This window comes from Pezoporus wallicus, unplaced genomic scaffold, assembly GCF_028554395.1.
Source record: "Pezoporus wallicus isolate ANWC-B61680 ecotype Strahan unplaced genomic scaffold, APGP_CSIRO_Pwel_v1 contig_3568, whole genome shotgun sequence".
NCBI classification, from domain to species: domain Eukaryota; kingdom Metazoa; phylum Chordata; class Aves; order Psittaciformes; family Psittacidae; genus Pezoporus; species Pezoporus wallicus.
In genome coordinates this window covers 2,635,163-2,648,816 of record NW_026637826.1, presented here as the reverse complement: position 1 = coordinate 2,648,816, position 13,654 = coordinate 2,635,163, and the positions used below count along the sequence as shown (strand labels likewise).

Sequence of the window (13,654 nt, the reverse complement as noted above, 5' to 3'; positions counted from 1 at the left end):
CATTCTTACAACTACCAAACATGGGGAGAGGCTTTTACTTTACTGCTGGCGTGAGATAATTGTGCTCCTCTCAGGGTGGCTTACTTAATTCTTATAATTTGGATGTAGTGCTTCCATGTGGCTCCAGTAAGTCTTCGTTTTCCTGTGCAGTCTGTGCCTGTGTACTGCATGAGCATGCCAAAGCGCTTTGCACGTACAGACAAAACTTGAGCCTTGCAGTGTTGCTTCAGGATTGTTATCCAAAGTTTGCCTTTCCTGATGAAGGTTTAAAAACAAAGACACACAAAAACACCCAACAAAACAGAAAACGACAAAGCACTCCTTCCACCTGGGGAAGGCAGACAAGTCTGCAGCAGCTTTTCCTTTTCCAGCTGTGGCAAGAACAATTCCTTTTCTCCCTTGCCTGTTTTTAATAGCACAGACTGCCCCAGCATAAGCTGTGCTTTACTGTGTCCTTGCCATGAAACAGAAATCCTTCCCCAGTTGTTTGCATCGCAATAGCAGATTGTCTCTTTCTTTTTCTAGCCATCAGAAATGGACTGTGGTATTCATCTTAAGAAAACAAAAACTCAGGATTCTGGTGGGAACCGTGAGCAACAGGAGGAGGAGACCAGTCTTGCAAATACCTTGGAGCATATTATGGGACAGCTGGATGTTCTGACTCAGGTATGGTTTGCTCTTTTATTTTATAGTGAAAAGAGTACCTCTGGCTGGAACAACTTGGAATATTTTGCAGTAGTTTTATAGAATAAAAGTGTGGCTAATTTAAAACCTTGCTATTTAGTAGCTTTTCGATAAATCTGTCTTCGTCTGCTTGTCAGCTTATCCCTTATCGGTTCCTTCACATCTTCCTGAGTTCCAGCTTAGGCCCAGCCCTTCCCCTAACTCCTTTATGCTGCAGTGTTGCAGAGCACTCCTTGAGCCAGCTCTGGTTCCCTGTGCTATTAGCCATGGTTCGTCTAAGGTAATGCCTGAAGGAGCTGTTGGCAGTGGGACTCTGTTTTGGTGTATAATCTGTCTCTCTTCCCTCCCTCATTATACTGCAGTCTATAGGCAAACTCTGTTCAGATCCCACTCCTTTTCCCCACCCAACATTCACCTACACAATCCAATTTCTGCAGTATTCTCCTCCCATCAACAAGTCTGGGCCCTTCTGTGTCTCATCTCTGAAACATGCTTTTCACCCACAGCCAGCAAACAACTAATCCCTTGCTAAAGCATTAACATACAGCTCTTCCTCAGTCGCTAAGCAGTGCTTGAACAGTACCAGCCGTTAATGGTGATCATCACAGTATGTGTTTACTTAATACAAATGTGGGGATAGAGCTGCTTTGTGTTTAAATAGCTGCTCATTGCTCCTGTGAAGAAATACCATTTCTGACTATTGTCTGGGGCTGAAGTTCATTGTGTATTTTTGGGGTACCTGAGAGGCAAGGGGATAGTAAACACTGGTGATCTCCTGTAGTTGAGACCATTGTCATGGAATGGAAAAATCTGCTTTTTCTGTGAGTTCGGGTGCTGTTTCTGAGGAAGAAGCAGATCTTGGACACTTGGTATTGAACATACTGATTATTAGTCCAAGTTAGCTCTTTGCTGTTAAGAAGTACTTGTCAAAAGGTGTAAAATGATGGGTTGGGGGGCCTATCAGGGGGTTGAAGTAGAGCCGCTTTAGGGATTAAAAAACATTCTGGGACTACAGACAGCCTAAAATAGAGTAGGGTGAAAACCAAAAGGTACTTAAGTTAATTTGGCAGAAGTGCAAGAAAGCATTTTTCCTCTGATCTCTAAAACACTGAACACCGGAGGGTGGGTGGGGGGAATCTTACGTGTTACATTGGGCCCTCGTGCTTGTGAGTAAAATGCAACCCTGTGTGTACACGAAATATTATTGCTGTTTTTACGTCTCCTTAGTAAGTTTGGAATGTGATTGTTATCTTTCATTGCATAAATCGGATCCACGCTTCTGATGATGGATGTGTAATGGCTCGTTTTCAACTTCATAGGTGTTTAGAGGAGGCAAATATTGCAGTAAACAGTATGTGTATGATTTAAACTAGATATCAGCAATGCAAACATCTCTCTCGAAGATGTTGTGTAACTGTAGAAAATTCCAAATGTTGTTTTAAACATAGCAGAAATTGAGACCAGTGGGGGAGGAATAAATTAGTAGGTTATAGGATAAAATTGGAAATAGGCCTGAAATAGTAAAAATCCAAAAAGCTGCCTTGAGTAGCTGCATTCAGCAGCCTTTTACCTTTTTTGTAGCTATTCTGCCTCTATTTTGTTGTCCTTGAAGTACTTTATTTCCCATTGGTTATAATTTTTGTATGTTGTATTTTGTATTAACACCATTTAAACGCATCTGTACAAATTGATGTTCCTGACACACTGTTGAAATGGTTTCATAATTCTTCATTTTCATGCCATGGTTTTGATATTTAGCAGTGAAACAAACCAACACCAAGTGAACTTAAGCAAATGAGCCTGGAAGAAGTCCTCATTCCTAGACTAAGGAGGAGGGATGCAAGCAGGTAGCAATGCAGAGACATGGAAGGTAACTCTGGAGGGTGGTTAGGCCCTGGCATAGATTGCCCAAAGAAATGGTGAATGCTTCATCCCTGGCAGTGTTCAAGGCCAAGCTGGACAGAGCCTTGGGTGAGATGGTTTAGTGTGAGGTGTCCCTGCCCATGGCAGGGGGGTTGGAACTGGATGATCTTAAGGTCCTTTCCAACCCTGACTATTCTGTGATTCTGTGATTTGTTTTTTCCAATGCTGATGTTCGATAACAGAGAAGGGAGTGCTGCTCCAGCAGAGCCACTCTTACCCCTCTTTCATGCAGTTAGATGTTGACTGGGAAGGAGCCATGGCACACAGAGATCCAAGCAAAATGGAAGCAATGGCTGCTGGTGCTGGATTGGTTTTCTTTCCTAGCTATTTCTGCCAAAGCACAATAGGACACCGCTCCCTGTGCGTGGCAGACTCAAACCAACATTGTGTGTTTTCTGGGCCTGCTGATTCCTATGGAAGGACAACATCACTGCTGCTTCAAAATGGAACAAATATGTTTCATAAATAACACGTAACAAGTGTCAGGGTTGTTTTTCTTGGAGAAGGGCTGAGGACACTCCTGGTCCTCTTATAAATCATTGCTTTGTAATTCCCGAGTATTGGTTGTTTAAAGAGACTGCTAATTTCATAAGCAGGGCCATTCAGTTGAAGGGAAAAGAGAGAGCCCAGAAACCCTTTATCGATATAGCCATCTAGGGTTTTTCAGGAATTTATAATTTGTTAGCTTTGTGGGAGGTTGGGAATACTTTTGATGTGGAACCATGTACCAGTGGGGGAAACTTAAAGTTGTGATAAACTACTTTTGGAAATTAGAAAAATATAAGTTTAATTTATTTTCCTAACTTTTTCCCATAGCTGTCATTTCAAGGGTTATCATGCTAAACCTGGTGTCATGTGGAAGTGGGAAGGAGAGCAAATACTTTCAATTTCTGCCGAAAGAGGTACTAGTAAGACATCAGCTGAAGGCTGTCATCTCTTGCCAGTGCAGAGCTTTGTTCTGAGCTGTACGCTTGAACCGCATTGTCTGCTGCTCACCAATTATCAGTACTTCCCGCAGTACAGTGACAATAGATTGACAATAGATTTCCAGATGAAGTGGGGTGCCATGTACTTAGAGACAGCGGGATTGTTTTTATTCCATTAAGAGGTCTCTTCCTGCTAGACACCAATTGCAAGTAGAAGCGCCGAGGCTGTGGATGCATCATGCCCTGCACAGCAGGATACACTTGAACAGGCTTGCTCCTTCAGTTAGGTACTTCAGTTCTTACTAGAGAAAGCGTGATCAGAAGAAACCGGTAGCTCTTGTATGCCACATCTAGCAGTAACCGCTACAGTGAACAGATGTGACCCCCTTGGATTTAGAGAGCTTCATTTGTATGTTGCTGACTTTGTGCTGTGATTTTATTCCTTAAGATCTTGGCATCTTTCTTTAAACTGGTTTGTGATTGAACGCAACTTTCCTCTCTTCCTCCTCCCAGAACTCTCTCAGGACATCTTTTGTTTTACTTGTAACAAAGTGCTCTAATGTGACCTGACAGGGCCTTCGTGTATTTTTCTAAATGTGGTTTGTGTTTGGCCATACTTCACATGCAGATGAAGAAGTTAATGCTTGACTGCATTTTCAGCAGGGTAGCGCGTGTTTGACGGTTCTGCTGCCGGGAAGAGCGGAGTGAGTGGAGTGAGACTGAGACCCAGACATAAGCAGGTTGTTTCCAGTAGTTTGGATTACTTAAAGATACCCTGGTGCCCCTTTGTAGGAAAGTAGGCAATTCAAATCGAGCAAAGGAATGAGGAAGAGGAGTAATAAATGTATGTTATAGATGCTTTGCTTGCTTCTCCCTTTTCTGCAGCTTAGTACCTTGTCAGTGTCCCAGTGTTTAAAATTCCTGCTCTTCACTGGCATTTCAGAAATGTGAAAAGGAGGAAGGCACAAAATGTTTACTTTTTTGGTTTTTTCTTTATCAAAGGCTGGATCTCAGTTTCTCTGTGCCTATGTAAAGAGATGGGCTGAGAATTAGAGCTTAAAGGAGAGGGGAGGAAAGGTGATTTTCTCTCTTGGATAACTTTTTGGAACAGAAAAGCATGTTTTGGCCGAAGCAGAAATGGAGCAGATACTGAGTTTGCTTGGTTCAGATGCATTTTCTGCACTTGCAGCTGAACTGCACTTCTGAAAGACCATCTGTGAGTAACCATCTTGGCTGCAGTGGAAAACTTGTATTTGCAAGGATCACCTTCAAAGAGTCTGTATATATACTCTTGCTCTCACTACAGACACCTGCAGCTACAAGGTTCACTTTGTTAATCTGCAGCACTGGTGGGCAGCGGGCACTGAGGCAAAAGCTGCTGGTTTCATGTGGGAAGGAAGATGCCTGCTCCAAACAAAGAGTTCAAAATCAGGTTAACATAAAAATTCATAAATAGCTAAGATAATCCACCCACAGGAAACAGCTTTATATACTTCCCCAAAGTAATCTTCCGTTGAAGCTGGGAGAAAACAATGCAATGAAATGGAGAAGACTTGGTAAATCTGTAAAATAATCCAAGCCTGAATTGAAGGACAGTGCAGCTCGTGTGAGATTAAAGGATTATTTCAGTCCAGAAAAGATTGCAGAGGGAGGGAAGATATTTTTTTTAATTAATTTCTTTAGCATAAAAAAAGGACTTGGACATAAAAGGGTCCTTTTTTAATTAAAACTGAGGATGTTTGTGTGTGCAGTGCTTATAATGGAAACGAGTAAGTGAAATCTGTTACTCCTTTGAGACACGGTCTCCAAAGTCTGTGTTGCTGGGGAATGAGCATGGCCCCTCTCTTCTGAGAAGTATTGAATGTACATTAAGTAACTGCTTTAGTAAAACAAATGCTTTTATGACTTCAACTATGAGGGGGTGGAGGGGGTGGGTTATAGGTGCTACTACCTCTGTCTTGTGCAGATGTCTTGGTTTCTGTGTTGCTCTCAAGACTCAAACACCTACTGGCTGCAGGTGGACCCAACACATAGAAAAATTGCAGTGGTTTTTATTCTGAAAGACATGGATTGAAAGCCAAAACAATAAAAAAGTTCCCATCTGAAAAATGTGTGAAACACCAGCTGAGCTTGGGGTTTAAATCTTAATTTTAAGGGACAAAGAGGCTACTTCTCTGGAGTTAAACCCATCTCTTGGAGGTGCAGCAGCTTTGATCTCTCGCTCATAACAAATGAAATATCCTGGGTTTTGCCAGTCCTCTGTATATCATCGGAGCTACTCTGTTTTTCTGCAGTGATATATAATATACTTGTTACAAAATCTCCAGAGTTTCAATGCGAATACATTATTCTTCTGTCTAAGACCACCTAAATTAAATGTGCTCCTAGGGATATTGCTATATTAGCAGGCTACTCTAAAGTGTAAAGTCTTGGCTTCTTAAAAGCACTGATGTCTCCCTGGAGGCCCACAGGACCCTCACCTTCCATTATCCTTCAACAGGGAGAAATACCACTTCCCACAGTTTGGTTTCACAAGCAGACCTTAGCAATTAATAGCAATTGTTATTCAGCCATCGGTATCAGCAGCTGTGTTAATTTAGCTGAGGATTTGCATGCTTTCAGAGGTAGATTGGGCAGCAGGGAGGGAGATGGGAAGTCTTTGTGGCTGGGGGAGACCTCTAGTCATTTGGGGTTCTAACCACTATACTGTGCAGCTGCTCACATGGTAGATGCTTGGGTGGTTTGTTGTAGCTCATCATAACTTGCTGTGTGGTGAAACTTGAAGTCTGGGTTGGTCCAGCCCCAGAGGCTTAGGACCTGTGTACCGAGGAAGCTGTCAGTACCTGTGCCGCGGATTGCAGCCATTCCCTTCCAGAAACTTGCAGGATCTGATGCAGGTGCCAGCAGTTTAGCTTAGGCTCATCAGCTGTCAAGACTGGAGCAACAGCAGCGTGTGATGAAATGTGTTTAGTAAGAGGGCTGTAAATGGAAAGGCTCAGTTAGAGATGGCTTGTGTGCCTCGTGTCTCCACACCGTGCAGAAGAAACTGGCAGAGCTTGTGCCTTATCTTTGTGATTAGGATTGATTTAATAGAACATCCTTTTCTGCCCTTCAGAGTCCTTTTGGTCGCTGTGATACTGGTACTGAGCATGCTGGTTAGCCTGGCAAAGTGGCTGATACTGGTTTTTTCAGGTACTCTTGTATGGTTTTCCTACCTATAAAAAACACAATGAGCACCGCAAGTGATTACTGTGTTACTGCTGTGCTGTGTCTGCAGCATGAGTAGGCTCATGCAGTACACCAGAGCCCCATCCAACTGGCCTTGGACACTTCCAGGGAGGGGGCACCCACAACTTCTCTGGGCAGCTTGTTCTAATGTCTCACCACCCTCACAGTAATAATGAGGAAGAGTTAGCTGAGCAATGCTGGTTTTGGATTTTACAGCAACCCACCTCCTTCTTGTAGTGCTTTGGTCTGCTCAATGTAAGTAATGCTTTACCTGTCAAGTATTGAATAGCACACTTCTGACTGCTGGCTGGAGGCAGCTGGTGGGGTTATGATCTCTTGTGAAAGAACTGACAAAGAGGTTGTTTAGCCTCAAGACTTCCTGAGCAGATCTGAGCTCTGCGTAGGGATCCTGATAAAGCCAGGTTAGTGCTGGCAGTTGCACTTCTGCAGGCTTTGCCATGTATTCCGAACCCACATGGCCCAGCAGTGACATTGGGTGAATGTGCAAAACTGTGTTGAGAAGGCTTATGGGACTTCCTAACCCGCAGTGCTGCACTGACTAATACATTCCTGTCTAGCCACACTGGAGCTGAGTGTTTTCTAGTAACAAATACAAAAGTCTGTGGAATTTGAAGCATGTTATGAAGTAAACCCAGGAAAACTCTCCCATTAAAGAGAGACTGAGGGGAAGACTAAAGCACTGCATGAGCTTTCTTCATTCTGAAATGATCAATACACTATCCGTAGCCTGGTGTGAAATACTCTGTGCAGATGGGCTTTGGGAATTTGCCTTAAAGTCTGCATTCAGAGCAGCTGAGCTGGTGAGGAGCTACAGAACTTACTTAAAACAGCTCTGGGGAGCAGGTCCTGGTTTAGTCTGAGCAGAAAATGAAAACATAACAACAAAACACAAACCCCAACCACAAAACAAAAATAAAACCCACCTTAATTGCGCATTTGATCTCTGAGATTAAGGCTTTGACCACTAGAGTATAGCTGGTGGCAGCGTGCAAAGAGCCTTGCATGCATTCATTTGCTACGGGAAGTGTTGATAACTGTGGAGGTTTCATACCTAGTTCACTCTCAGATAAGAGGCTGACTTCCTTGATCAGTCTAAACTGCCAGCTTTGGCTGGAAATGTGTCAGAGCATGCAGAGTGGTGGTAGCAGCTTTGGGTCCCATCTCAAAACTGTTGTATAGCTTGCACATGCAGAGGGCAGCCTGCCTTTCTTTAAGCTTAGTGATAGCAGGGGGCTGCTTTGAGTGCCACTGGATGCAGCTGCTGAGATTGAAGGGGCAAGTCCCGGCAAAGCTTATATGATAGGAGGCAAGGCTGCTTCTTACCATACAGGTTCACACTTGAACCTCAAAGTGACTTCTGCTTCACAAGCTCTCCCATGAGCCTTTCAGTCTTGCAGCTGAAGTTTGGTATTTGAACTACTGTTGGTGGAAGGAGTTAATTACTTTTTTTGTCTGTAAAAGGTAGGCAGGGCTACCCTGGTGCAGGGCCTTCCTGTGGCAGTTTATTACGTTTGTGTTAGTTTAGAGAACAGGCTCCCAAGCTCAGTTTACCTGGATATTTGATAATTCCTGTCTCCACATAGGACTGCGTATATGCTTGGGACTGTATTTAGTGGGTGTTGGAGGTATCATTTTAGTGATCAGCGTACAATAACTGGGGCCACTTGTCAGTATTACTGGCTTTAATGCATGCATTTGAAGGTTGGCAGCTGTACTTCTTTCTTGAAAGACTGTTTTTACTTTCCAGTATGGTGCCAACAGGCTTCCTCAATGCTGTGCAGCAGTCTGTGGTCCAGGAGTCACAGATCTGTGCCCCAGAGGTATATAGGTACCTCTGAACTCACTCATTCTTTCTTCCCAAAGAGGGACCACTAGATGCTCAGGCAGCACTTTCATGATGCAGTTTACTTGCTGTACTTCTTGGCCATGTTTGTGACTAAGATTGGCTCTGAAATGGCCATTTTGGGGGAAAAAACATGAGAAGTTATAGCAGGGCATCTAGATCCTTGAAAACAAACCAGTGTTGGCCTTGCGCATTACAGAGGGCAGAGCTCTTAACCCCCGCAAGTGTCATTCTGCAGGTCCATGGGCTGCTTCATTGCACCTCATAAAAGGCATCCCTAAGTCTCTCCTTGTACCAGCACAATGGAGTGAGGAAACAGTGCAGATAAACTTACAAACTTTTGCATTTTCTGGTAAGTTGAAGAGAAATTGATGCTTTTGTAAATTAACATGTCAAACAGAAAAGAGAAATCTGAAGAGGCAGAAGTAATGTGTTTTCCTTGGGCTCTTTGATATGTTAGTGCTCTGCAAAAACCTCTTTTAGCATACTCTTAGAAAAACTGGCAGAGCAAACTTTTAAGAACCTTTTTATTGAAGTAAAGCTGGGAACTGCTTCCACCTCCACGATCAATGGAGAGAGGGATTTTCTGTTATGAAATGATGACAGGAATAGAAATGCAAGTGTAATACTTTGGAGCACATTTGCAGTCAATGTGTGGGATCGTATTCCTTGTAGGATCAGCCAAGCTGTTGTTAACCTCCTCTGAGTAACTGTTGTATCAATATGTGGGGATTTTTTGGGGTCCCACAATTACTGGTGATGCACTGGAGCAGTGTTATGACCCCCATGCTATTCTGTGTGTTAACTCAATCAAACCAGTGTGAGTGGCACACTGAAAAACCCATGCGCTGCTGGCAAGGCAGGGGCTGCGCCTTGCTGCTTGCAGAGCAGCCATCCAAAGCATGCCTGCTGTGCCCCAACCACCAGGTCAAGTACTGCTGAAGTTAAATAATGAGCAGCCATCTGTCCAGGTGGAGATCTCTCTCCTGGCAGGGACTCCTGCCACTGCTCCAGATGGTTGCTGATAGCCTCTGCTTACTTATTCTGGTCTCTGCTCTTCAAGTTTCCTTTAGCAGTGGTAGAACTGGTTCCCCTTATCTGTAGTCCTCAAAAGAAGCAGGACTGATTGTCCCTGCAGGGCTGCTGCAGAAGCCTTGGCCCTGGGGCTGGTGGTGCTTAAACTGTCTCTGCTACAGGGAAATGTTTAATAGGGTTTAAGGAGTAACATACTGGTGAAAGCATCTTGAAACAGCATCGCAAGTCATTATGATTTGGTTTGTGGGAGTTAAAATAACATGGAGGAATAGGGTAGGGGGCTTGTCATCATGTAAGCAAGTGTGAGTACTGGCTACTTCGGGTGTCCTGGGGGAGGGTGGAGCTGAAAATTCCCCAGAACTTAAAAAGTACATAGGAAGCAACTTGTTTTCTCCATCGTTTTTTGATAGCATTTCCAGAAAGAAAAGCAGTTTGTTTCTAGGGTAGGTCTGCAGAGGTGAATGAAGACCAGTGTTGCAGGGAGAGCTCGTAGGAGTGATTTGAGTAAGTTTTCTTAGTGTGAAAAGTCACGTTTTGTGTTCTGGTGTCCATAGTAATGCTCAGTGTGTTAGTGTAGTGTCAGAAATACTCCCAAATGATACAAAAAAGGTTGATCTTTCTTCTTGTTTAAGCCTGAGCTGTTATCCTGCTGCCAGTTTGAGCCAGGGCTTTAATAAATTATCTAGCATTTACTCCCTGGTGCGTAATGGAGACATGTACTGCGCTCCTGACACAGGAAGCCCAAGTCCTGCTGCAGAGAAGTGGCTCGAGCACGAGGCTGGCTCCAGTGAATCCTCACTGAACCTGGTTAACAGTGTTTTCCTCCCTGGTGCAGTTGTTGGTTTGTCGTCTTCTGAAGAGCAAAAACATGCAGGAGTTGAATGGGTGCAGTTTAATTTGCCTGCCCACAAGGGCTTGCTTTGTAAGCAGCAACATGGAAATACTGTAAAACTGTCAGCTGCTAATAAAGAAGCTTGTCTTTTAAGTTACAGTATGGCGCTAATAGCAGCTGGGCAGTATTTGTGCTTTCCCTTACCTTCGTAGGGTGTCAGATGCCCTTTGTATTTGGGCATCATATATTCAAGTCTGAATGGGCTGTAGTCACTGGTTCCTACTTTGGACTTCCTGGATTTCGTTTCTGACTGCTACTTTTCCACTTTTAGTTTCCAAAAACTACTCACTACAAGTTTTTTGCATATACTTACATGCAATTTCCATTCCAATAAACATTTTCCTTGCAGCTTTTTCACAAATCCAGCACTTCGAGATCCGCTTCACTTGCGTTTAGTCTCATGGTGCTGCATGTAACAGCTCTTAACTCGTATCGACAGGATTGTGATGGCTGTAAATCATGAGATATAGGAACCACAAGTAATCTGGGGCTTTGCTTCTATCAGGGCAGTGTGACCAGGACAAGGATATCTGATGCAGTGTTTCACCCCCACCCCATTTTAGTGTTGAGTTACTAGTTCTTTTGTTAAATGGAGAAGCCAGGATTCCTACTGCTTCTCGTTCTGTGTGTGGTTGCTTGCAGGATAAGATCTTTGCTGTAAACCCGTGGTAGGCATCCAGCCTGCTGTGTTCTGCCCTGAGTAGCTTTACTCTTGACTTCTGTAAGACAGCCGCCAAGCAGTAGTGTTGCTGAGTATGAAAAGGATGAAATCCTCTCTCCTTTGAGTAGACGGGAGGAATCCTGCTGGCTTTGGGGCGCCTGGGGTGTTACTTCCTTGCTCCAGCACTTTTCTTCTGGTTCTCTATGTACTGCAGCTCTTGTGCCTCAAAGGGGTGTCGATAGAGGAAAAAACTTTTAATTAAGCTACTGCTGTAGCCCATGGGAATATTTAAGCCATGCAAGGGTTTTCTTTCAGGTGAAGGCTTCTGCAACTGCAGCAATGCAGCATTAGGCAGCAGGCGTTAGCCATTCTGCCTTGTCGCAGGTCAGCAGGATGTATGTGGCAGGCATAAGCTTTGAACCATGGTTGGGGGGAAAGCCAAGGGTGCATTATGGTAAATGCTGTGATGCACAGCCCCGTCTGGCTTTGTTGATATGCAGTCTTGCGAGATGGCTTTGCCATAGCACTTCATGTTGGTTTTACTACATCTGTTCTCTCTTCCCCCCCATTCATCTCATTCCCCAAATCATTTACAGGAGACTTTTCCTAGTCTCAAGTGGCCTTAGCCAAGCTATTTCCTCTCTTTGTGCTTTCGTTTCCCCAGCTGTAAAATGGGGATAATGAGACCTGCTTTCTTTTTTCAGGCACTTAGAGATGTGCTTGCGAAATGCGCTATTAAAAGGCTTACTATGTATAACTTCTATACAAACAGCAGTTGTCCAAGTTTATTTGAATTACTTTATAAAAGTCCAAGGTTCTGAACATCCTTTGTTTTTAACAGAGGATGTTATGCACTAAAAATGCTCAAAATGTGAAGCTATTGATTGTTGCTGATAAGTTTATAGATAATAAAGCATTAAATCATCACCGCCTATTATCAGGCTTTCTTGTGTCTTTGGAAGCTGAAAGCGGTTTTGCATAAGCAGGTCCCTTGTCTGAGATTGATCAATAAAAGGTTTTCAGCAGAAGCTTTTATTGCCACGTGGTTAAAATGTTCTTCCTGTGCATCCTGTACACGATGACTTTAGCGCAGAGAAAGATATAACAATCCTTTGTGGGGTAATTGGATTACACAGAAGTATTTTGGCTCTATGTTGAGGTGGATATTGCCACTTTGGGTTTCAGTTCACTCCCACTACATGTTGCACTGCCTTATGCTTGGCTGGGAGGGTTATCTTGCTTTTCATTGTGCTTGTCCAGCAAGTCTTGCATGTTTTAATTGCAGCAAACCAATGCTTCAACAGGGAAGGGAGGAAAAATTGGAAGCAGGGAGGGAAAATCAAAGCTGAAACTGGACATAGCTGTTGAAAACCCTGTGTCTCTCATTAGCAGAAGTGTGTCTGGTGGCTCATGAACCTGTTCATGAGAGCAAATGCAGAGCTTGGTTTGAAAGCAGCAAATGCTGTGATGGGTGCTGGTGGTGTGTGCTGCAGAGCTTCATGCCCACCAGCCTCTATTGCTCCTCTCAAGTTGTTTGGGGCTCTGCCCTGCTAAAATGCTGATACTGGAGTTACAGGAGTATTTTGAGGGGGTATTTCAGGAGTGTGAATTTAGCATTTTGCTATGCACTGAGAGTACTGTACGTAGCTTGGCTTTGTGAGCAGGTCAACGGCAGTTTTCATGTTGTTTTGCAGACTGTTTCCATCCTGGAGCAGAGGCTGACACTCACTGAAGACAAGCTGAAGGAATGTCTTGAGAATCAGCAGAAAATCATTCAGAACAAAACGAGCTGATTTCCTGAGAGAAGACAGGAGCTGGAGGCATTGGGAGGTTTGAGGTTGCTTGTTTCCTGACAGACTGTGTGTGACTTGCTTTAAGGACTTGGAGCGCGATCTATTTTTCAATTGGAATGTACAGTGATTGTAAATAAGCTTTGTTACTTTACTAAAATAAAAGTAATATTTTATTCATAAGCGTGGATAACAGTTGTCATCTCCTGTGCTTTCCAGAGATGCAGCAGCCAGCGTGTGGTCTGAGTACTAACTAGGAAGGTTGCATGTCTCCTGCCTTTGGTGCTGCTGAGGTAGTTTTGACACGTTTAAGCATCTTGGAGTTGCTAGATGTCTGGCACAGGCTGTATTAAGCCGGTTGCTGAGGTGTGTGTTAGCCATAGGTGACAGGCAAAGAGCTCCCAGGATATTTTGGGCAGTGGGAGTTCTCTGTTCTCAGAACATAGAGAGCAGGTGAGGTCCCAGTGCAACCAGCCCTGGGAGAAGGGTCTGTCTCACCTGAGTCCTGGGAGATGCCTGCAAAATCTGGCAAGGAGCAGCCCCTGGATGGTATTTGTGCAGAGGCAATTAAATCCAGTGGTGGGATTTAACCTGCTCTCTTGTGCAACGTGTGAAAACCAATTGCTTGAGGCTGGCAGAGAGTCCCTGGTG

General features: G+C 43.9%; 1 protein-coding gene across 1 annotated transcript in view; it reads left to right on the top strand.

Annotated features, from left to right (window-relative positions):
- The window catches only part of POC1A (POC1 centriolar protein A), a 59,259-nt gene extending 46,073 nt beyond the window's left edge, over positions 1-13,186 (top strand). Inside the window, exons 10-11 of the mRNA XM_057407789.1 lie at positions 526-666; positions 12,908-13,186. Of these exons, the coding sequence (XP_057263772.1) occupies positions 526-666; positions 12,908-13,006 (240 nt within the window). The 3' untranslated portion in view covers positions 13,007-13,186. The remainder of the gene's footprint in view (positions 1-525; positions 667-12,907) is intronic.
- The last annotated feature ends 468 nt before the right edge of the window (positions 13,187-13,654 follow it).